This window comes from Fistularia commersonii, chromosome 3 (genome assembly GCF_037954325.1).
Source record: "Fistularia commersonii isolate RoL2024-O1a breed Wild chromosome 3, RoL_Fcom_v1.0, whole genome shotgun sequence".
Classification (NCBI taxonomy): Eukaryota; Metazoa; Chordata; class Actinopteri; order Syngnathiformes; family Fistulariidae; genus Fistularia; species Fistularia commersonii.
Genome location: NC_141286.1, coordinates 987,727 through 1,013,500, shown reverse-complemented (window position 1 = coordinate 1,013,500; position 25,774 = coordinate 987,727). Strand labels below are relative to the sequence as shown.

The 25,774-nt window shown below is 40.7% G+C and overlaps 1 protein-coding gene across 2 annotated transcripts; it reads right to left on the bottom strand.

The window, feature by feature from the left end:
* Positions 1 to 186: 186 nt before the first annotated feature.
* Positions 187 to 25,304, bottom strand: tbx4 (T-box transcription factor 4). Of its 2 annotated transcripts, none has more exons than XM_086178245.1 (9): positions 25,167 to 25,304; positions 20,135 to 20,280; positions 19,862 to 19,956; positions 12,773 to 12,892; positions 11,153 to 11,300; positions 2,131 to 2,283; positions 1,879 to 1,967; positions 1,478 to 1,713; positions 187 to 1,390 (listed from the first exon to the last, which is right to left on the bottom strand). In XM_086178245.1, the coding sequence occupies exons 2-9, from the start codon at positions 20,276 to 20,278 to the stop codon at positions 741 to 743; spliced, it is 1,635 nt and encodes a 544-aa protein (XP_086034371.1). In that variant the 5' UTR covers positions 20,279 to 20,280; positions 25,167 to 25,304; the 3' UTR covers positions 187 to 740. The 2 variants fall into 2 exon arrangements, with proteins under 2 accessions (XP_086034371.1, XP_086034362.1); XM_086178236.1 differs by lacking the exon at positions 25,167 to 25,304 and adding an exon at positions 23,807 to 23,924.
* Between the last annotated feature and the right edge of the window lie 470 nt (positions 25,305 to 25,774).

The following is a 25,774-nucleotide window of genomic DNA, read 5'->3' as shown; positions in this document are numbered from 1 at the left end:
GACATGCAACATCAGGCAACATCAGGCAGCCTGAAGTTGCTTGCAGGTGCCACTTTATTATTCCTCTTTAAATGACGGCTCTCATCCCACCTGTTCAATCCAGCGCTCACCTCCAACCCCGATGATCTGCCTCGGCACTGCCATGATACAGAACATAGCAAAAGTTGGGAGACCCTTCAGCTCATCCTCAATTTTTATTAATACTTTTGAGCGTGATACACAACAAATGGAACCACATTTTATGACATGAAAAACAAACAAAAAAAATGTCTTCCCTGCAGAGTAAACACATATCCAAAATAGCTGTGTGGGCTTTAACTTTCTTTCAAAGAGGGAAGCAAAACTAACATTCCTTTTCTGTATCATCGTCCTTATTGGGTTTGTTAATATTGTCTTGCACAACTGTTGCTTGAACAATAACTGATGGTTCAAAGAAGAGTTGATCCAGCTGAGTTGTGTTAAATCTCCATTTGCTGTTGAAAACTGCATTTTTCATTCGACGATAACAAAACTACCCGATGCAATTGTAGATTTATAGTACATACGCTGCACTTTGGCCTCAGTAGAGACGGGGCCACCGCTCACCATAGCCATCAGTTGTGCTTCAGTAGATTTCATGGAGTCAACGGTCTTGGCACCGCTATGGCTATGGCTCATGAGCAGTGCTAGGCATCTGCCCACGGTGGGCTTTTGGACACTTTGACTACCATAAAAATTGACGCTTTCTCCAGCAGTCCACATTAACTGCTATCCGTCCAGGGAGGCCCTGCCGCACTGAGACCCACTTGGTACTGATAGGATGGATCACAGATGGATATCGTGCTTTGTCTGGGATAAGCTGAGAAGTTTCTGTGAGGCCAGGCTGGCGACGCCGGCTTCTTCTGGTACTGGGGTGGGTGGCCTGACCTGTTCCTGGATCCCGGCACTGCTGGAGAGCACGATGAAGAGGAAGATAAAGGGGGTATGATGGGAAGACCTCGTTGAACCGATGAGTTGTAGACACCCAGATCAGCCTGTGGCCTTGATGCCATTGAGGAGGTGGGGTGGGCCACTGCGGGGCTTACCGTGGCAGCACTGGTAAAGTGAGCCGTAAAGGACTGGTAAGGCATACCGTCCACACTGTAGCGAGGGTGGGTCTGCATAGTCGCCCACATGTTGCAATTTACGGAAGGGGAGTTGCTCAGGTCATCGGACTCTCCGGGCCCAGACTCTGTTTCCATGTTACTATACATACAAGCTTCTCTAGAGGTTATCACCTCAGGGCAGTAGGGATGAGACAGGAGGGGTGACTCATAAGAGGGGGGAGAACAAAAGTAATGCTCCTCCGACACAGCAGACGAAGTCTCCAGGTATGGCCGTTTACATCCAAGCTCCAGGTGTCGGGCATTATCTGCAAGATGGTATAATCAACTGCATTTTTTTGAAGGCTTTTTTTTTTATTGCCATTTTGAATTCTTCTCAATGGCTAATAGCATACCTCTGTGTTTGAAGCAGTGATACAGAAGGCTGGGCTCTCTGGTCTGAGGGAAGTGGTTGGAGATTGTGTCTTGGACATCTACATTGGTCAAAGGAACCCCGGAATCATACTGATAAGAGGACAGAACTTGAGGATGGCCTGTTAGCACTGCTGCTCCCAGCTTTCCTGCTAGGTGACTGTGTGATGAGATTAACCCCTGGCAAGCCATATTCTTGGAAACCATTGGGTATTCTTTCCTGAGCGTCAACAGAAAACAAACAGTGTTTCATTTTAAATAATATTTCAAGATATTCAATACATTTGCATATTCGTAATAGCTTAAAATCCTTAAAATGCACTCTGTTGTCCGAGAACGTGAAAGATCTTGACCTTCTCGTACTTTCCATTTTCAAAATTCTTACCCCTGCAATCTTGAAATGCGCGGATCTCCTTCTTCACTCCCTCGAAATCCTTTTGCAAATGGATTGTTTTCGATCTTCAGCTGGGTGATCTAAATAATAACACTGCATTTTATCTTGGGTGATGAAGCAGATGATAAAATAGTGCAAATAAGAGTGCTTATTAGAATTTCGATGTTTTCATTAAGCATTTGAATTTATAAAACTACAGACAATGCCAATGGCTGTGGGGGATAGAATTAATAGTTGCTGTACCTTGTGGTTTTGATAAGAGGTCACAGAGATGAACGCTGTCTCCTGAAAGACCCGAGTGCAGTAGGCAGTGTTCTTGGAGCCAAAAGCATTGTTTTCATCTGCTTTTACGATGTGTAGTCTGGGCTGGTACTTGTGCATGGAGTTCAAGATGATCTAAAAAAGTGATAGATTTCATTTTAATTTGTGTCAAAACATTTGCAGGATAATGGTTTATTTTTCTACAACTACAGGTGTAAAATCATATTAATTTGGACAAAAAACAGACAAAAATCATAGGATGTATGCCATCCATCCACCAATCCATCCATCCATCCATCCTAAGTTGGGTGTTGGGGCAGCAGCCGGACCAGAGAGGTCCAGGCTTCCCTCTCCCCAGCCACATGGTCCAGCAGTTCTGGGAGGATCTCAAGGTGTTCCCAGGCCAGCCTGGAGACAGAGTCTCTGCAGGGTGTCCTGGGTCCTCCTCATGGCCTCATGGCCTCATGGCCTCCTCCCAGATGGACAGGCCCAGATAACCTCCAGGAAGTATACTGACAAGATCACCTCGTCTGACTCCTCTGTATGCGGAGGTTACATACACATATACATATATACATATACATATGTATATATACAAATATACACATATAAAGATATGTATAAACATATATACACACATATATACAAACTTATACATGCATATAGACACATACACAATTACATATATACATGTAGACATATCAGATGCATATGTAACATGGGCACATACATATATATACATATATACACATATAAATATATATAGACATACACATTTAAAAAAATATACATATATGTTAACATATATCTAAATATAGATGCATACATAAAGATATATATACATATAAAACAAATACACATATATACACATATATGTACATAAAAGACACACATATAGATATATATAAACCCCTACAAATTTGTTACACATTTATATATATATATGTATAAGTGAGTGTATATGAATACATCTATGTGTGTGTATATATATATATATATACATGTACAGATACATATAAAAAAGGTATGTGTATATATACGTATATACATTGATAAACATAAACATATATATGAATATGTATAAATATATACATATTTACATAAATATAAACATATATCCAAATATATACACACACATATACATATATAAACATGTATTCTGTGTGTGTATATATGTATATATGTATATATGTCTATATTTATGCAAATGTCTGTTTGTATATGTATATATTCATGTGAATGTGTGTATGTATAAATATATGTATATATGTTTATTTATACATATGCATATTTCTGTATTTATGTGTATGTATATAAATTTTTATAAATGTATGTATGTATGCATTAAAGAATGTATGTTTATATATATATACATATGTATAAATACTTAAATGTATGTATGTATATTGTATGTATATTTACGTGTGTGTGCATATGTATGTGTATATAAATATATATCTGTATATATAGATACACATAAACATATATATCCATGTTCATAGATACAAATATATTCATATTTACACACTGAAATATAAATATATACACACATATATACATATTCACATATAAACATGTATTCTGTATATATATATATATATATATGTCTATGTATATATCTATTTGTATATGTGTATGAATGTATATGAATGAATGTATGTATGTATGTATATCTAGAAGTATCTCTGTTTCTTTATATATATATAATATATATATATATATATGTGTGTATTTTGTATGTATTTATACATAACATGTAGATGAATAAAAAATATATATACATATATACACATACATTTATATATACACATATACATACACAGACTTATATACACATATATACATTCACATATACCTTCACATATACATATATATACATTGATACACACATACATATATAAATATATACAGATATATACATTAATATATATGCGTGTATATAAATTAATATATACATATAAACACACACACACAAACAAATATATAGATATATACATTAATATATATATGCATATATATATTAACATATACAAATATACATATATAAACACACACATATCTAAACATAGAAATATACACACATATATTTACACTTACATGCATGAAAAGACATTGATACATATACACATTTACATTATATACATATATACAGTGTGACGTGCAGTCAGTAGAGGCAGGTGAGGCCCGGCCTCACCCGTCATCTCGTAAAGAAAAAAATTGAAAATGAAAAAATAGATTAAATGGTTATAATGGTTAAATGGTTAATGGTGCATATATATACATATACAAACATACATACATACATACACATATATATGAGTACATGTCTGTGCAAATATATATATATAACACATATATATATATACATATATATAAACACATATCAATCCACACAAATATAGTCGCAACTTATTCTGCTGTTGCTTTATAATGTGATTATTCATTATCCTTCTTTGTGATTGGTTTAAATGTACTGCCTACATAGGTACAACTAGTTTGCAGCATTGCAGGCCTCATTAAAGCATTTTGACATGAAGCGGTAAAAGCACAAGTGTCACAATTTTGTAGTTAGTGCACAATCCATTTTGTTTAGAAACTAAACATATTTTGTAAAAGAATTTTGGAATAAAACTTAAAATGTGAATTCTAAATTTGTTTTATGACTATCCTCATTTTTCTTCAACATCATTTGACTCAGTGACCTTTTTTCCATTTCATCTTGAATAAAGTCACCCGGAATTTGAGTGTTTCAGTGTCAGTTTCTCGTGCCAGTTGGTGTCACCAGCACCAGTCAACTCACTGCAGTCCAGTGCTGCGCCCAGCAAAGCCCTAGTACTGTTACGTAGGGTTACTACTAGTCCAGCTTGTCAGGACAGATCATCATCAAGCTCAGCAACTTGGCTTCTCTAATTACCAGACACTCTCCTGAAGAGCCTGTTCCCCTGGACCTCTCAGAGAGGTGAATATTCAACAGCACAGCAAGAGGTAGACTTACATTAAATTGTGTGAACAGTCTTGATTAAAAAAATCAAATAAAAAGTTAGTTTACTAATAATTACATGGATGGATCTATAGATTTGTTGTTTTTTTTCTTAAATAGACTTAACATGTTAAACATCGACAGTTAATGTGGAGCGAAACATACCACAAGCACAGAGCAAATAGAGCTTTTTGGTTGAGATGGAGAACTTGCCAAGTGCAGAACTGGATCTGTAGTGATGGTGACTGGATAAGTAAAATCAAACAGAGGAGGTTTCATTAAATTGTTTTGAGTAAAGTGATTGTCAGGGACAATCCTGTGACAGTGGCAGAGAAAAAAAGGTGCAGGACAAAATTGCACTTGCAGATTAAGCACAAAGGCCATACGATTTATATAATTTCTGCCATTTCATGAACTTTTTGAAAATAATTGATCCAAAAAATGGTGACTGCCTTCATCTGTACTCTGGTCTGCGTGTTTTATTTAAGGCTTTCGTCTGCAAATGTAGATGAGTCAGTTAAAAAAAAAAAAAAAAAATCAAGCAGAGCTGGATTTTTACATTGAACAAACAAAATTCATCAAACTTGTACTCTGAACCATTATTTTATGTTGTTTGTTTTTTCTCAATTGTGGGCAAAAAATTGGCTGTAATTTAGATTTCCCTTTCAGATGAATATTTGATTTCAACTTAGTGTTGCCAAACTTGTGCAGTGTTTGAAATCCTTCTTTAACAAGAACTTTCAAAACTGGTTGGACGCATTAAATAGCACACATACAAACAGGAAATAATAGATGCATGCAGAGAAGAGGCATTTTCAGTCTGGAAGGCACTGGATTCTGTTGTGGCACTGAGTGGCATGGATGAAGACCAAGGCTAAGCTTCTTCATGTAATATAACACACAAACACATTAGCATTCAGTCTTTAGCTTTTTAAACATCCCTTTGAAAACTGTTCCTTGATGACACCACAACACTGACAGTGTTATTTTCTCTCAGAGAGAATACCTGGAGTACCTTGATAAACATGCAGTTGTTTGTATAAAAAGGTATACATTTTCTTTTCATAACATTTCTAATGATGCACGTGAAGTGTCAGGTCTGCACAGTGAAAATTAAACCAAACAATACCAGATAGGGACAGAGTCATCTTGTGCTGTAATCCTGAATCTCATTCTGCAGAGAAGTGACTCAGGATGAAACAACGATTTGGTTCCTTTTCAGTGGAAATAATTGAGTTTTGCAACATCACATTATCACATTATGTTATGTGTGTGCAAAACCAAGCGCTTTATCTGTATGCCTATGGGATGCTTTGCATCTTCTCTTAACTCAACATATTCAAAAACCTGCTCCGCTCACACCGCTACAGGCTGAACTGCAACTGACTGGCAAATCGGTTGAAAAATGTATTTTCTCAGGCGTCGTCTCACCTGGAGACCAACTTTATATGATTTAGAAAAAATCCTCCTTCAATGGGGTTTAACTCAAATTTACTGACATTAGTTCGAAGAAGAAGAAATCTAAAGGGGGAAAGATGCATACAATTATATTCATATTTCAAGTCTGACTAAATAAAAAAAACATTTGTTTTCATCATTATAAAAAAAATCATTATATGTAGACATATACATATATATGTATATATACATATACATATATACATATATATGTATACATATAGATATATATACATATACATATACACACACACGTATACATATACATATACACACACACACGCACATATATATATATATATATATATATATATATATGGGGGGGAAAGATGGATACAATTATATTTCTATTTCAAGTCTGACTAAATAAAAAAAACATTTGTTTTCATCATTATAAAAACACACTGAATATTTTTCCAAATTATCAAAGTATTCAGGCCGGTGAATGTATTGTAAAAAAAATTATACATATATATATATATATATATATATATATATATATATATATATATATATGTATGTATAATGTTTTTTCTATATGTATATATATATATATACACACACACATACACATATATATACATACATATATATATACATATACACACATATATATACATATACATTAACACACATATATACATATATACACATACACACACACACATATATACACACACACACACACACACACACACACATATATATATATATATACTGGTGGCAGGAGAAAAAACCTCGCAACAGATTCTGTAATCACTGGGACCACATTGTATTCCTATGCTCCTCCTCCTCCTCCTCCTCCTCCTCCTTCTCCTCCTCCTCCTCCTCCTCCTCCTCCTCCTCCTCCTCTTCCTCCTCCTCCTCCTCCTCCTCCTCCTCCTCCTCCTCCTCCTCCTCCTCCTCCTCCTCTTCCTCCTCCTCCTCCTCCTCCGAACAGGCCGTCTACACTCCAGTCCCGGCCGAGCCGTCATCTGGCTTCGCCTCACCTCTTAACTTACTCTGTTCTCATTACCCGCCCTTATCACTGGCCAGGCACACAACTCAGTCTGACAGCCGGCCCGGCCACTGATCTGAGAGGTTATGAACCTAATGAGCCCACCCATTGATGGGATGGCTTCAGACAACCTATCCCAGAGTCCCCTTGGGCTTTGCTGCCACAGTCACACTCTTCACCTCCCTCTCTCTATTGTCTGTGTTACACACTCTCTGGCATCATTCATTCACAAATATGCCCGTGACAAGGATTAGCAAATATTTATTTATCTTGATGCATTTCCCTGCAGCTGCATTTTTTTGAAGTGAAATCCATTCAAATGCGGCCCCTGGAGAGTAAATCTACCCCTGACCACTCAACTTTCTCCTCTCTATGTAAGAATAACCTATGGAGGAAGATACATACAGATCTCTTTAGTTAGTTAGTCGCGGCAAAGCTTTAATTAACTTAATGTTTTTGATAATGATGGCAACCTGTTTAGGACCAGCCCTCTGATCCAGAACATCAGGAATTCAAAGGTTGATGGAGATGAAACACTTTATCTTCCATACTGGACTTGCATTAATGCGTGTACATTTAATACACTTTCACAGACAGGATACATATTCACTCGCTTTTTTATTCCAGACAGATCTCTTGCAACCTCAAAACACACTTGCTCTTAGACTAAACACACATAACTCAGGACGTGATCCTCTTTTCCTTAACAGTCCAGATAAAGTCCTTAACTATCAACACCGACACTAGGATACTTCCATGGTGTCTGCTTTAAATAAAAGCATGTAAATGCCAAACTGGTTAACTAGTTAACTTTGCCAGGCCGCTCGCCTACTGTTAGCAGGACATCTACATTCCTTTTTGTGTAACAGCATTATTCAATATTCATTAGTCATGGACAACAGGTGGAGTAAATGAAACACTTGATGAAACAGTCACATGGACATAGACAACTAGTCTCACACCTACAGCAGATTACACCAAATTGTTTTCTAGTAACCTAGTACATGTTTTTGGACGGTGAGATGAACCCAGGGTGATTGAATAGAATCCAGACAGACAGTTTAAGAGACACCACTGTGCTGCCCAAAGTCATTAACATTAGATCTTTATTATATCTTCAGACCCGATCCGAGAGGACGTCTCCCACACCAGCGATGAGCTGATTTATCAAGGGATTCTAACATCTGGTTCTAGTAGGCATTCATACACCCTTGGTCCAAAAACCTGTAGTAGATTGACTGGAAACTGCAAATTGCTCAGGTGTGTGAATGACAGTAAATGGTTGTATGTTCATACAGGTGCATCTCAAAAAATTAGAAGGCCATGAAGAAATTGTTGTCACTCTCTTCAGAAAGTGGAACCCATATATTATATATATTCATTAGAACATTTCAAGCTTTTATATATATACATATATATATATATATATACATATATATGTATTGGCATTTTGATGACGATGGCTGACGAACAATGAAACACAAAATTGAATGTCTCAGAAACATTAGAATATTGTGTAAAAAAGTTCAGTATATCATTTCCTGAACCTTTAAAAGGGTTAGAAAGGCGACACAATCACGGTGAAGACCACGGACTTGAAAGGTGTTGGGAAGACAGTCAATGTCACCTCTGCAAGGAGGATAATCCACAAAAGGTCATTTGCGAAGAAGCTGGTGTATCGAAAGTTGAGCGGAAGGAAAAATGTGGTCAGAAAAGGTGCGTCGGCAAAAGGGACGACCGCAGCAAAATCCAAACCTGAGTCAATTTTGCATGTGATGAGCTGGTCCACTGGGTTCCTTCTGAGGTCCAGGGTCAACACAACCATCTACACTGAATTGTTTCCAGCCCTTCAGTCTCCCTTTGGCTGATTATCTTTACGGGGATATCAGGGTTGGCTTCGGCCGGTCTGTGGCAGCTCACCTGCTGCTGACCGGCTCACCCGGCACTCATCGCCAGGGATCAGCAGCACTTAAAAGCAGGCGGTTTGGCCTCTCCGGTTGCCAGTTCATTCTCCATTTCTGTTCTGAGTGATCGCGTTCTCCCTCGTCCTTCCCCCGGAGGTGTGAACCCTCGCATCTCGCCGGGCCACCGCTCCACCCAAAGGGACCCCCTGCACGGTGACCGTTCCCTTGGGCGGTGGTGTGAACCCGGGGCCCTTACGGGGCCGCCTCACCCCACCGATGGGACCCCGAGTGTGGACCGAGCACCTCGCCTCGCTGCCACTTCCCCCCCTCTCGCCGACCTGATGCTCGTTTTCAAAATATCCCTTTTATTGCTCTTGTGTAATAAATCAATTTTCTGAAACAGAGTTTTGGTTCTTATTATCTGTCAGCCATAAACATCAGAGCTTCAAGAAATACAAACTTGAAATATTTCAGTCTTTGTAATATGGGTTTCACTTTCTGGAACCAGTGACAGAAAAAAAAGGAACTTTTTCATGCTGTTTTTTGAGATGTACCTCTGCTGGCGACCAGTCCGGCGTGCAGCCGCCTCTCGCCCAATGACTGCAGGGATAGAACCAGCCCCTCTGTGACCCGAGTGCAGGATAAGTCCAAAGATAATTCATCAATGACCGTTCAGATTGATCTAACCTGGCCAATTTTTTATTGCGCCGTGTTAAATACGAACGCATTTATCAATCCTTTTTCTGTCCTTATTTTCAAGCTCATCTAGAAATCTAGCCGCCTGCTTCCATCATATGTTGTCTGAAATCATCAGATGTTTCAGTCCAAGTCATCCATTCTGGTGTGGATGCAGACTTGGTGTCGTGGGATGAGTATTACAAAGCATTCATATCATGGTTTATGGTTATATCTTATTACGGCTCTGTCTGCTTCGTGTAAATATGCCAGTTGGAGAATGCTGCTCACATCATTTTTTAGTAACTGTTTCTCCTCAGTAAACTAAAAGACCAACCGCCAGTCTGGCCGAATGTGGCTGCGAGTGTCGCACCGACGGCAGGAAGCTGAATATCACGGACGGTTAACTCAGTGGACGAAAATGATACGGTATGAATTTAAAAATCCAACACCTGTGGATTCCATGAACGGCGCTGAGCAAGTTGAGCGCTCCTTTTAAGGAGCCGAGAGGGGAAACTCACATTTAGTTGCTTCAATAAGAAGATGTTGATGTACCAGGTTTTTTCTTGTCTTAAACTGTATCTTCTGTTCCTTTTCTAAATGTATCGACTCCATAGTCAGATATGTTCAAATTAATGTTCTGAATATAGTGGCGCTGGAGGACGAGTTAATCCATTGGTGTTCCTGATATTGGTGCAAAAAAACATTACTGACCGGACAGCTGCAAATGTCCAGGATTCTTTTGACAACCTTTTTTTTTTCTGTCATTATTGGATGAGCATCTCCAGATGCATTGGGGAGAAACCAAACGTTGGCACTCTGTGACGCGCCATCCTGACCCAGTGTGTGGACTCCAGTGTAACATGTAGAGTATTGCTATGCTCCCATATTTCTAGTAATAAAATACACCCATGAGCTTTGGTGATTGGAAGAATTTAGAGGGTAAACACATTAAAATAAACCTTCCTGATGTTCTCTGTGGGAACTTACGTGACCAAAGGGATCCAAGTGATTGTTTGTCAGCTTGAGTTTCTGAAATGACACCAGCTGTCTCATCCAGTGTGCTCCTGTGGTGGGCGAATCGGGGTGCACGTAGAGTCTGCCTGGCATCGCCGGCTCGGCCTTTCCTGCCACCATCCTAAAATCAGATTGAGAAGGCAGAGAAGAAAACAAGCGGTTGTTTACAACATAATATAGATTTGCTCTTCTGAACCATCAGTGTTGGCGGGATGGTGCTAGTTGTTATCATAGTATTTGTTTTTTAGATGAAATCGTCGCTTGCTCTTGACAAACTTCAATCCGACCACTGACCAGAACTTTGACGATTAAGAACCTCCACACACACTTTGATTTAGAAGACTGAAAATTGCGGAATTAAAAGGGACAATGCTGAAATTTGATTTGAAATAAATGACATCGACTTGTCCGTTCAATAGTGGACACACATTCAGGCGGCTCTGGTCAGAACCCGGTAAGAGATGACCAGATGTCCAAAGAGCCTGAAACTAAAGACCACATTTTCTTAAATTCATTACCAAATGCTATATTAGAATTGTCCGACCAATGTCGGTTGGGTTTTTAATTTGAGCCGGATAGAGGAATGTTTAAGGTTCATGTCCGGTTGTCTGCCAGCAACAATCACTTTTCCCTTTAACAGCGCTTTAACAATAAGGGAAGTGAGTTGCAAAAGTTCCCAACGCTCCTCACGGCCTCCTGTTTGGAGCTCTTTAAAGCTCATGATCAAACTACGGCTCAATAGATGCCCAAGGCTGAGACAACACAGCGATCAATATCTGACCGTTACCGAGTGTTTCGGTGCTCTGATGAACAGAGACCTGACATCATGTCTCACCTCTGCGCCGCCATAGTGGAAGTTGAGCCAATGCAGAGGTGGAAACCAGTTGCAACGGTTTTAATGCATTTTGTTTTTTTGCAAACGTTAACGTATATTGATTTTTGTCCAGTGGTAGAGAATGTGCAATGTCAAAGCTCAAAAACTATTAGAGGAGAAAGGAGGGGCAACTGTTTTTACGAGAACGGAAAGTTGTGTTTGGTATCTACTTTCTAAACCTCTGGTCTAGAAAAAGTGCACAAGAAAAGCACAAGATCACCGCTTGCTTTGAAAGGTTTTAGGAACTGGAAAGCTGCTTTAAACCTCGACATTGCATAAAAATAAGGACATATAAGGATAACTGCAAATATATTCGAGTGAAATTTTGGATCAAAATAGGTGACCTCAAATGAAACCCCGGGTTCCGTCTTACCATTTCTAAGGATGAACTCAGATCATTAACCTTAAATGTAATTAGTGGAAACTGACCGTCTGGCGTTGAATTTTCCAACCTCGAGTTGTATTTTTTTCATTTCCTCAGTTGGTTGGGTTGGTTTTAAGGCTTTGTTTAGATTTTTCCCTGCAAGTGAGTGGCGTGCGATCGCAGTCAGGACATAAAAGCCTACTGGTGGGGGGGAAGTCAACTAATGTCACATTCTTCATGGGAACAATATTCTTTGTTTCGCTTTCTTTTCGAATAAAAACATCCCAAGTAATAGGTAATATACGACTCAATACTCAGCCAGTTTTATTTGGGGAATAACTTGGAATAAACTTACCATTTATTATCACAGAACTTGTAACGGTGGTCATCAGCCGGAACGATATCGACAAGTAGGATGTACTTGGTTTTGGGATTCATCCCTGACACTTTCACCTTGTAGCTCGGGAACATCCGCCTGGGAGAAAGGATACAACAAACTAATGCAACACAAAAAAGGAATAAACGAGTGATCGATCCTGAGTTAAAATGCAACTGAGACTCATGTTGGAAGGCCAAGTCATGGCTACCGTGCACAACTGAGAGCGAGAGGGACAGCAGGAACAAATAGCAAATATATAAGAGCAGATAAACTTACTATCGTAGCAACTTTCCTTCTTTTGAATATGTTTCACCTCTCATCCCAGAGAGTTTCCAGAATAGACAGCAGATCGATAAAATTTGTCACCGCAATATCGATCTATTCCCCCCCCCCTCTTCAAAATATACAGTGTTATTCACAAAAGAATCCGAAATCAAGATTTGTAAAAGTCAGGCTATAATCTGCTTGTTTGGCCGCTAATACTTTGAGAAGCTTTGCAAAGCTGCACTGTTTTCAAATTGTAATAAATACTAGCTTTTGTAATTAGATGTGCAGTTTCAGTATAAACGTGTTAATGTGCATGGCTCCACTAATTCTTCATTTATGGTCCCGATTGTTACATTTCCCTGCATGGGGAAAGGAGCCTCTCTGTTTTGAATTGTTTAAATTGAACATTTAGATTTACGATCAAATTCACCAAAGTAAAACCTTGTTATCGTTCAGTATTTTGTCGGTTGGTTAATGGACAACAGCAGGACATTTTGTGAGCTCCGTCACCTGAATAAGGGTGAGTTTTCAGCGAGACACGAACAGTACGGTTAGTTTTTGAATATGTTGTGAACAAATACTCTGCATTTTGACTAAAATTGGATCACGAGCATTAGAGGGTTGAACAAAATAAGGTTTGATCAATCGGTGTGTGCAGACCAGCACTGATCTACTCTTTTACTGTCAACCGATCAGACACCTGGCGATGTATTCGCTCAGAGAATAAGATCTGGCGCTGCATGAATAACCCAATCGATCACTTTACAGAAGAACGACTGCTTACCATATTTTTACCTATTTGCTTAATATCGGTCTTGGTTTTAAATGTTCTCAATGGATAAGCTCATATTCATTTGTTTCTCCACAGGCATTTATTTAGAGGATGACTTCAACCTCTTCATACTTGTGATACAGGGATGCCATAAAATGTTCCTGGGAGAATAAATCCCTCATGACAGAATATGGTACGGTAGCACGCAAGGCCATAAAACTGTTGGAGGGAGATACCGTTCCTGACCTCTTAAAAGAGAGCTGCGTTTCCTTGCTTCGTATGGGAAACCAAAAACTGTGTAATACCATATGAGCGCAGGGACATTTTTGCATAAGTCTATGTGACTCCTCATAAAGCCTAAAGTGGTTTTTAATGGCTCCACAGATTGGACAGCGGCTCAGGGAAGAGAGTTGCTGCTCAAAACCTCTACAGAGGGAAGCAAATACCTTGCAGTCCCTCGGAGTGGCTATTTCCACGGTTTCCTGTGCAAACAGTGGCGCAAAGAGCCTGTGAAAGCACGGGATGGTTTTGCATCAAACCCCCTTTCTTCATACTTGCTGCTCCAAAAGGGAAGAACTATCCTCCTTCAAAGGCTCACAGTGCCTGACACCAGCTGATCATGTTACTGTAAATACTCTCTCGCATTAGAAAGAGCAAGGAGGAATGAGGGCAGGTAATTCAAATCTCTCTAGCAGGCTTCAAATCCAATCAGTAAGGGTGATCAGTCGCAGTATCATCCTCACTGACAGACAAGTTAATCTTTGAGGAACATTCAAAACAGACCTCTGCTCATCTCTGGCTCAACTTGAAGCGTATAGAGGAGCAGATGGAAGCCTGTGTCAACACATACAGACCGCCGACTTGAATAATAAGGTCATACCTTGTTTTCAGAAGTGGGTAGCGAGATACTTGTTTTAACTCGGCTTAACTCCTAAAACTCTTCCAGTTCTCAGAGACTCGACGGGCTTCGAACGCAATCTTAGCACCAGATTTTTGATATCTGTTTATGATTGATCGCAAATTGGGAAAAACAAACACGCAAAAAATAACAAACATTAGAAAAAAAGGCCCATTTTAAGCAAGATTCAAGCTGATAAATGATAGACGTGGCAAAGGCCTTCACACAGCACAAGTAGAGCTTTAACCAACAGCATTTCCATCTTTTCCCAACTTTCAAAACTCTGCAAGGAATATTTCATGTTTCTTTCTCCTTTGTTGACCATTTTACAAACATTTATTCATCCTTTTTGTTGGTCAAAAAAAACACACAAACACTAAATACAAAGATCAAAATGTGATTTGTTTGAATTTCTTCAAGAGGAACCAACGTAGTTTTGAGTCCGTAAGGCATCATGGATTGGCAGAAATGAGTTGCGTCTCTCTGAGGGAGGACCGGCGCCGACGCCGGGCCGGACAGCCTCGTCCCACGGGACAAGTATCCAGTCGTGCAACCATTCGTCGTCATTAAACCGACTGCATGTTTGTTTTTGGAGCGTCGCAGAGAAACCTCAGAGCACCAACACGAGCACAAGAAGAAACTCGGTGCAAACTCGGTACAAAGAGGCCAGAATCCCGCCGGGAATGCTAACGACTGTGTGCTAGCATCACAACCAAACAGGTGAGATTATTCGTCGTAACAATCGGATGTTCCAAACTATACCGCTCCAAAAAATAAAGGGAACACTTGAGCGACACAACATTTGGAGTTCGACTCCAAATCCAGAGCTCCATGGGTTCAGACATTGGATTTCCATTGATAATGTTTGTGATTTTGTTGTCAACACATTCAACTATGACAAGAACAAAAGCATTTAATATTTCATTCATCCATTCATGTCCAGGATGTGTTATTTTAGTGCTCCTTTTATTTTTCGGAGCAGCGTGTAAGGATTCGCAATTTAATTCAATGTACTTCTGAGCCGCGGCACAATTTCACCGGGCTGTTCATGCTACATTTGCTACTTCTTCAATAATAAAGTAGTATACTTGACATGAAGTGGGCTTTTACTAGATCTTTGGCTCCCGAATCCCTCATCCTGAAACATAATTAATGAATAGGGCCAAAACGCAAGAATTTCAAGCTGGTTGGAGAGCAAATGATTTTCATCGATAACCCACCGTGTCGCTCTGTAGCCTTTTGTCTCGCTGAAAATTCACGCGAAAACTTTCTACATCTATAAAAAGGTTCTCGCACCTTTGGGAGTCCGAGACTCCGCAGGCACATGTATACATCCAACCGTGTGACAAAGTGAGTGAGCCGAAGCGGAGCATGAGAAACGCAAGTCCGCGAGTGTGTGTATGATATCGGTGTCGGATTGTGTGTGTCTTTGTGTGCCCGGCCAGCTGTTTCTCCTAACAGTCCCACATGTTTAGGCCTTCCAGTGATCCCTTCCCTCTCTGGGAATGACCGGCACCACGGCCAGATCAAAGAGGCCCGGAGGGAGGGGGCGGGATGATGAAGCGCTGGAACCCGGTAGACTCGGGACGTTCGCGGCCCCCGGGTTCCTCTTATCAACCTGCCGCTGCTCTCTTGACAGCTTGTGTACAGAGAGGGAGAGTGAGGGAAGAGCTGGAGTGGGTGCTATAAAGGGGGTGGATTACGGCCCGGGCAACCACATTCCCAATAACAACTCCTCAAGACTTGGCCGGGTAGCGGGAGTGTCCGGAAAACGTGGAATCCCTTCCTACCGTGCCGGAATAGCTCACCCAAATGTTACTCTTTCTTCCCCGTATTAGTGATATGAGCAATATTGTGATATCTTGCTGAACTGGCAAGTCATTGCTGTAAAACACATGCTTTCTCAGCTTAAGATTCAAAGAGTTTAATTGTCAGGTATTTGTGTTTTTGCCTCTCACAGTGAAGCTTGATAGGGTGTTAGTAGGAGACAAATAAGCAAAACAAGAAATAAGCATTAACAGGCAGTTACTAATAGGAGGCACTGAATTGTTTGGATGTCCTCTGGTCACAAGTGACTCAAAGATACGTGCAGAAATGATCAACGATGATCACTTTGGAAAAAGCGTAATGAAGACCATGAAAAGTCGTCCCGTCGGTTTGGTGTCACCCGCCTCTTTTCCTTTCTTGCCTCAAAAGTAGTTTGAAGTCAGAAAACCCTGCTCGTACCCTGCAAACGTCCACACAAACCGGCTTCTGCGCCAGGAGAGTGCAACATTCAACTGTAGGACAGCGACGGGACCTTCTTGGATGGACGGTCATGTATGAGCAGTGTGCCCGCACTGGATTTGTGTTCGCCGCCATAAAATTGTTTTTATCCAGTTTTTAAATCGTACATTTTTTTTCCGTCCCCTTCTACAACGTGGTTATTTTCTCACCTGAGAAACGTCAGCCACGAGACTCAGGTTTAAGGTTTCAGCCTTAAGCTGAGAAAATGTAGGCAGCTGCGGAAAGTCCCAAAGTCATGGGCAACACACAGATTTACAATGAGTGACCCTTGTATTTTTTATCTATTGTTCTAATTCACTTTAAACACAAAATAAGATCCAACTGGCAACTATCTAGAGGCTTAGTCAGCCTTTTTACAAAGCTATTTTGAATCTAGTTTCTTTTCTTTAAACTTGTCACTATTTGTCGCACGGACAAATGGGTGGCTTGTTCATTTAAATCTGGAAAGCAGAAAAGCGATCGCTTCCCTTTTTCATCGCAGGTTTTTCATCTTCCGGGTTTGACACTGAATTCAGACGTGTTGTGCTGAAGGAGCTTTTCCCCATTATTTTTCATTATAAGTAGCGTATCGAGTCAGACAGCGAGTGATGTGCATTGACGGCCTGCTGCCGGACATGCAGACATGATACACCAGCACCAATCCTGACGGCCGTGCAAAGGTTTTCCATTTCAAGCGTGTTTTGCCCCTTAAAGAAGTGTGCGATTTGGAAGGAGTAGAATTCCATCAGCCACAACCGGCCCTTGGCACCAGTTTGTGTTTCAGCCCAAAAATAGATTCCCGCTATTTTCAGAGTAACATCGATGCGATCGGTTTGCAGTCCAATCGAATTGTTTTTAAGAGTATTTGTGTCCCAACTCTTGACAGTTCTAGGATACGCTGGGGCAGAAAAATTATGGAAAAGCCCCGACGTCGTACTTTAAGATGTCAACGGATCTGCCAGCACCTTATTGCTCCATTTCACCTCTGTCTGCTCTACTACAAAGAGCAGGATGCCTCTAATGAATGTAAACTGCACAAAACACACACATTCATACGCTGAATACGTGTACGTATCCACATACGTATAAACTGTTCATAAATGTACAGTGTATATGTAGAAAGTATATACAGTTACACTGTTTATATGAAATGAGGAAAGAGGTCATGAACATCAGTTGTGGTTCGGGGCCTCTCGTGAGAACCAGGAGCGACGCCGCGTCAAAACAACAAAACATACAGGAATTACAAAACGTATTCTCCATGAGAACACGCGCCAAACTATTGGACCAGGACACGCATTCTGCACGAGAACCTACCGAGTAACACCACGGCTAGTATTTTTTGTGGGAACGTTCGAGTCTGTTGTTCAGATCATTTGTGTGTTGGTTCATTGTCAAAGTTGTCGCTCTTGAAGATGTAAAGCTTCTTCATCTGTGACCTCCAGTATCTCCTGCAGAAGGTAAAACCAGACGGGTTCCCAGCACAGCTGCGGTGCTGAACCCTGCGCGGCTCTTCAAAGAGCCTCAATGATTCAAAGCTCGCTTTATCAGCTGGACAAGAGAAAGCCCATCTCTTTGTGTTATGTGGCATTAAGGAAAAATGTGGTGACCTTTTACATTTTTTACTGGAAAAAAAAACATCCCATGAGGAATGAGAGGTGGAGGTTGATTTGAGAGTGTACTCATTCTCTGGTTAATGTCCAAAAGCCTCACCATCTAATCCTGAGCTTGCATTAAATCCAAGATGTTGAACAGTCATTTGTGTTTTCAATTATGCACTCGCTGTTTTAGGAACATTCTGTCTACGTTTTGAAAGGCAAAGTTGTAACTTAGATCTGACTATTAGCTGTCTGAGCGGCCTCAGAAATGTATGGATTTTGTGTGATTATCCATCATTAAACTATCACTCTCTCATAATCTTTCAAAACTTGGGAGTAAAAAAAGATGTCATCGTCCTTCTGTGTTTCGGGCTTTCGATTCTTCACGTGCCGTCCAAGACATCTGTGTCTCATGACAACCAGCGAGGCGGCCGCGACATGAACACACAACCGCCGGGACGCCTTTCACACTTTGTTTGCCGCTTCCATTTCCACTCCAGGGTTTGGATTTGGTTCCAGGTGATAAAAGTCGAGCCGAAACCGAGAGTTTTCTCCGTCTCGGTCCGGACGGACCACGACATGAAACACTCCCGAGGACCGTGTTGGCAAATGACGGATTCTTTTGTTCCAGGAGGAGGGGATGTTACACACACTCTTCTCAGCTGGTAGCAGTTAAAGATTCAGACAAAGCTGATGCGTGACGATCAACGTCGTTGATACACAGCGGGCATTACGAGGACGCGAGCCATTGATTTCTCACAAGAAAACATGGGAATATTTCGTAATATCAGTGACATTTCAGTCCACCAGTTGATGTCATGTATGGAAACACACGATGCATGTTGGGTTAATGGCTAAAAAAAAAATTAGTGTAATTTCACAAATCAAAAAGTCTTTGGCAGCTTGACTTAAAAGTACCTGCATGTGCAAACAAATAAAATAGTGACGTCAAACTGCAACTGAATTTCAACTATGCTCAGTTAAATAGTGTGTGTGTGTGTGTGTGCAGCTCATTAAAAATGCAACTTGAGCTCAAAATCATGTAAAGAAAATGGTTTCCTACATTAAATTGGCCACATATTAAAGTTGTGTTTTCTGGCATCACGAGCCACAGTGAGACGAGGGCATCATCTGTGCCGTCAAACGGTTCACGTCTTTAAAAAGTGTTATGTTGGGATTCTAATCACGGATACACTCTGTGTCATAGATTTCTCATTGATTATGGAAGGCCTTCGGGAAGAGAAGCCGTATTCTGCTTTACAAACCTGCCTGCTTTAGTAATTATCATCTCTGTGCCGGCCTCATGGAACTTCTTCCACAGCTCCCTCTCGTGAAGAACAACTTTAATATTGTCAAAGTTCTGAAAGAGAGGGAGAATCGTAAGGTTAAAATACAAATACAACCGACGGAACGTGTGAGTGTGTGTTAAATAAAAATGAAATTATATGTATAACAAAACCAGACACTTTTTTCCTATGAGTAAATAGGGAAAAAAGGGGAAAATGTCGCCGCAAAAAAAACAAAAAATGAAGGCGTACCTGGTCGTGCTCGCTGGAACAGGAAATAATGGGAGCTTTAGACGGATCCAGCTGTGGCGGGTCTGGGAGGGGATCCGTCTCCCTGCCGGTCTGGACCTGGTTCATATATTCACCCGTCACAGAGGAAGCCTTCTCTTGCAGCATCTCTAAAGGATTAAAAAAACATCCTTGCTTTCAGACGTCGGTGAGGGACGGTGAGGGCAAATATCTTTGCAAAAGGTGACAGAAATCCAGCGGATGTGTGAAATAGTGCTCCTTGTAGTTTGAGTATAAACTCCACTGCAGGAACGCAGTCAAGTCATATTTACAGTTTTGTCCTCACGTGATTTACAGAAAAAAAAAAACTGACTTGTGAAAAAATGGCAACGGTGACAATATTGAATCTACATATGGATGTGCAGTTGCATACTTTGAATTAATTGCGAATTTTAGTTTTCTATGCTTTAAAATACATATTCCTTGTGGGGTTGCAACAAGGTTTTTGTGTCTGTCGGCTTTATCTTTTTGCCGCTGTCTCTGCAAGGCTTTCTGGAAACATATATCTTGTTCACCGACTCAGACCCGCCTTGCCAAATACAGAGAGACACTTTTGGAATTCACTTTAATTTTACTCGACCATTTTGTCCTGATCATATGAACCACATTTAAAAACTGGACACAAGCGCATTTTCCTGTAACTGTTAATTCAATGAAATCAATACAGTTGATACACTGGCTTTAAATTTGCAGGTCACTGAATAATAAACCCTTGCTATTGAATTACAGTCGAGAAATGTAAACTTTAATTTATAAATTTGCTTCAGTTAATTGGTTTTTCTAATTCATCTGATATTTTTCTATCCAACATATGAATTAATTGCTGATTTCCAGAAGATTATCACTCTCACATCTACACCCCCACTTTACATTAGACGGCTGAAAATGAGTCATTTTGAAGTGTAACTTCATCCTATACAAACACAATCCTTTACATACATTTTTTTAAATGATATGGTGATGATGTTGTACGGATTGCCAAAAATGCCACTGTGTGCCGGATAAATGATAAATTCAAAGTATAATATCATGTATGTATGTATATTTTCGGATTGGCAACGTAACCCATTATGTAAAAATGACACACAAAAATGAGTACTAACTCCAGACTGCCATGAGAAATGATCTTAAAAAAAAGAATGATGAAACAATGAAAGTAATGAATTGGAATTACAAATGAACAACAACAACAACAAAAAAAAAACATACAGCATGTCACTCAAATTAGTCACAGATACAAAAGGAAAATATTTTTCTCCTGAAAACAAGGTTGACTGTTGCAAACTATTGCAAACTATTGCAAACTATTGCAAACTATTGCAAACTATTGCAAACAGTGGAATAATTTGATATGTTGCTGATCGTCCATCCCGATGCCGAACCTCCCTCCTCATCCAAGCCTCATCCTGCTGCTCAGACACATGGATTTGTTTTCATGGTCCAATCATAACTCGGCTTTTAGGTCAGGTTTTACCCGCTATATTTAACACTGATAAATGCTTCCATTATCCAAAGGATCAGAAGCAATGAGGCCATTTTCAAAACACCGCTGGGGTAAAAAACACTCAAAAGCTGTGCATCTGTGCAGGTGGACACGTGCACAACTTGGACACGTGCACGTACGCGCAGTAGGAACAGGACAGGTTACATCCAGCATAAATGGATGAAAAGCTAAAAAAGCCGATCGACAGTTGAAAGAAAAACAGCAAGAGTTTTTACAGCGTGAATGTGGAATTTGATTTGTGCCATTTAAGGGTGCGAGGATTGTGTTTCTGTGAGTTATGACAGTCAAACAGAACAAATTCACCTTTCAAAGAAGCCGGTAAACAAAAAGAAAGTTCTGTCTTTATGGCATTGATTGATTTCATTCTGCTGCTATTTCTGTCCGAATCCTGGATGGAACGGTCTTGAATACGCATTAAAAGCAGTCGCTTTTGCTGAGTCTGTCTGTAAAATATCTCAGCGGACACATAAGGATGTAAACATTGTTGTGGTGGAGGAAAATGCTACAGGGCGATCAGTCCATTTTCTAATCACATGATTTAAATCCTCTCAGGAACTCTGATTTCTCAAGTGAGAAGTAGAAATGTTTGGTAAAATATAGTTGTTTATCCGTGATCCAGTTGTGTTAAAAGGCATTTCACCATTATGAAACTGCAAGGAATGAATCCAGAGCATCAACTGAAAGCTTTCCTGCCTGGATTAAAAAAAAAAAAAAGTCAACATTTAAACTTATGCTGGTTTTTCATTCTTCTTCTTCCTCTTCTTACTTTTCTGTCTTATTATCATATCACTTCAAGTTTTAAATGAGAATTTATTTCACGGATATTCATCATACTTTTCTGTCTGCTCTCGTCGCTTCTTTCATTTATTTTTTTTCCAATTTATATTTACTCAGAAATATACATTTGCCAGCGATGAATCCCCCATATTCCAGTAAATCCACACAAAAGAATAACTAAAGATTTGTTAAACCTACCAGCGTCTCTTTAGTATAATATTTCCAGACTATAATGGTCCACTGCAGTGGTTAGTATTCATTAACCTTCACGAGTTCCTAACAACTTAATAAAAATGACCAAAGTGAAGAAATAAAATGAGGTTAATTCACTGCCTCTGCAGCAGCAGACAGGTTTGCTTCCTCCAGGTAGAAATGAACAACTCATTTACTGGTCCTTAATCGACTTACATTTTCTTAAAAAAGTTTAAAGAATACAAGCCCTCTGGCCTTCCTGTAAAATAGAGAACTGTACACAACCCTCCCTCTTGAGTCGTACTTATTTGATGGATTTTCATGCATCCATCATTGGCCTCTTTAAAATGGCACTAATATTTTTTTTTGTATTTTCTTTTTTTTTGACATTTTAACTCGTTTTCAATGCAATAATACTAGTGATTACAACAACAACAACGACAATCAAAATAATAATAATAGTAATAATAATCCCATCACCAACAACAACAACAGTGAATAGCAGGAAATATTTTTGTATTGAAGCTTGACCTGCAAATTTCCCCTTAGATTTGAATAAAGTACCTGGATACTGACCTACCAGGAATGATAAGAAGAAGAATACATTGGATTTGGGGCGCCTCACTCAACGAGATTTAGTAGAAAGCATAAATATAAAAACAATAAAAGTAACAAAGCGGTAAAAATAAAACACAAAGTGTGACAGAGCAGTTTGCATCAGACGGCATCCCTGCCTTCAACCCCGCGCACTAACATCACGGTCAGCGTAAAATACACTTGGGTTTGAGTCTGTTCATGGTATTCATTTCTAATAGCGTGATATAAAGTGATATAAAGTGATATAAAGTAATATAAAGTGATTTAAAGACACCTGTCCAGCTGTGCGGGCCCTCGGGCAACATCCAACAAATACACAAATAACCTCATCATGATGATGCGCGTCGTTAGTTTTCCTGGAATTCATGTTATTCTTATTCATTTTACCGCGCAGAAAGACGTGCGTTCGATAGAGTTTTTCAGCCAAAAATGCGTGGCCTAAGTTTTCACGCGTCGCTCACCTCCCGCGCCTGTGCGGGCACGGCCGTCACAGGGTCCGGACCACGACGCGGGACAAAACCTTTGCGCGCCGCGCAACACACCGGCTCCCGCCGAGGCGGCCCTACCTCACGGTCATCTGCGCAAATCCATCCACGCGTGACTCCTCGACCCGGGTGTTTTCCTCCCACGGCAGCTCCGACTGCCTCGGCCGGCTTGCAGCTGCCGGTGCGGAGGAGCGGGGCCGTTGTGCGCCTGTGCGCCGCGCTCCGCGCTCTGTTTTGGGCGTGGGTGTGGAGGGGGGCTGGGTGGGTGGGTGGGTGGGGGGGCACGGGGTGTATTCTTGGACTCCATCCCACGCAGAGAATACACGCGGTGTCTTACTCTGCGTGACCGGCTCACCCCGCCGGGTGTTTGGAGAGGGTCGGGGGCACAATGGCGTGATTTCACGGTGCGTCAAATGCCGTCATCGCGCGTGTTTTCGCCCCGGGAGAGGCCTTCTCCACCGGGGCTCCACCGGGGCTCCACCGGGGCCGTCCACGCTCTCTCCGTCCACGCTCTCTCCGTCCACGGCCGCGACTCCTGGATCGCGCACTCGTCTCAACTGTTTCCATTTTGCGCTCTCCAAAAAAGGATTTCCACGTCTCGATTGTCAATCACGCACTTTGACGATGAACGGATGAATGCGTGAATGAATCCACAACCAGGGCAACTTCTTGTTTTCCCCTCAACGCATCTCGTGAAATAACACGCACATTTCTAGATGATGTTTGTCTTCTTCGATCAACGCGCGGGGATTTATGAGACACTTCAGCTCCAAAGTTAAAAAAAACTGCGGCAAAATTCAGAAAAACATAAAACAAAAAACACCCCCAGCATGAGATTATGGATTATTGTGGCATTGATTTATGATTTGATGCAACTCTTCATGTCAAAACACCCTTTAAAATCCATGTTTAAATCGCTTGAAAAGGTTGCACATGCATTCTTATTTCTAATTGTGACGCTCAAATAAAAAGAATCCATATTTTTCTGTGTTGCGTCGCAATGCGACCTGTGATTGTTCTGCTCGAAGGCCTTTGCCGGGGTGTTCAAATGCTTGACGTCCGTTCAAAAACTATGTAAGTATGTGCAAAGAAAAATGTGTTAAAAGCCTTCATGAAGGTGGCGTTAAGTTGAAAAGATCCGTCAGGCAACATAAAGGCCCGTAAAGACCGGAGGACGTTCACCCAGGCAGGCGTGCACTTTGTGGCGCATCAATGTTTTACTTTCTGAGGCCAAAGCGGCAGAAAACTAGCAACATCAGCCTGTTTCGGCTTCGTCTTTCAACAAATCCTCTGATTTTTGAGACCCGGGCGCCGTCCGTCTACACCGATGGAGAATACACACTCCCAAATACACCGCTTCTTTCTGTCGATATCGTCGTAAAGATAGTTTGGATTATCGAGTGTGTGTGTGTGTGTGTGTGTGTGTGTGTGTGTGTCTTACCTCCCGTTCTTCCTGACCTTTGCGCTCCTTCCCACGGTTATCTTGGCTCAGCGTTCACCGTGCCGGAGCCGTGCAGCCCCTCCGCAAGTATCCTCTGCAAACTAAATGTTAGATATTTTTTATAGCAGCAGAATCGGGCCCAAGTTCTGGAAGGAAAGTGAACCCCCGCACACCCCACACACACACCCCACACACTCCACACACACCCCACACACCCCCGCTGTCACATGGTTGGAGAAGGAGGAGGTTTTTAGCCGCAGTTAGTCTGACACTAATGTCGGCCTTGGAAATATGTCTCTCATTTATCAGGAAGAGGGGATAAATGAGACTTAACTGATCCATACCCAATTCTTTTGAAACACCTTAAAAAAAAACTTGTCTTTTTGGCAAAGTCGACCCCACTCTGCCCCCCCCCCCCCGACACACACACACACTCACACACACATTTCCAAGAGACGTCATATGACAATAAGTGATTTAAAGTTACTCCGCTGGACTTGAAAAGTATTTAGAACTATAATACGAGGTCATATCTCTTTAACAATCTTTTTTTTACTTATTCTTGTTCAAAACGGGAAAAAGGAGACATTCTGTACATTTGATAGATG

Excerpts from the sequence above, each read along its gene's own strand:
- tbx4 (XM_086178245.1), bottom strand. The coding sequence starts at position 20,278 with ATGCTGCAAGAGAAGGCTTCCTCTGTGACGGGTGAATATATGAACCAG. Across the intron at positions 12,893-19,861 it reads ATAATTACTAAAGCAGGCAG|GCGGATGTTCCCGAGCTACA; the intron begins GTTTGTAAAGCA and ends CCTTTCTCCCAG. Across the intron at positions 1,714-1,878 it reads CGCATTTCAAGATTGCAGGG|GAAAGAATACCCAATGGTTT; the intron begins GTAAGAATTTTG and ends GTTGACGCTCAG.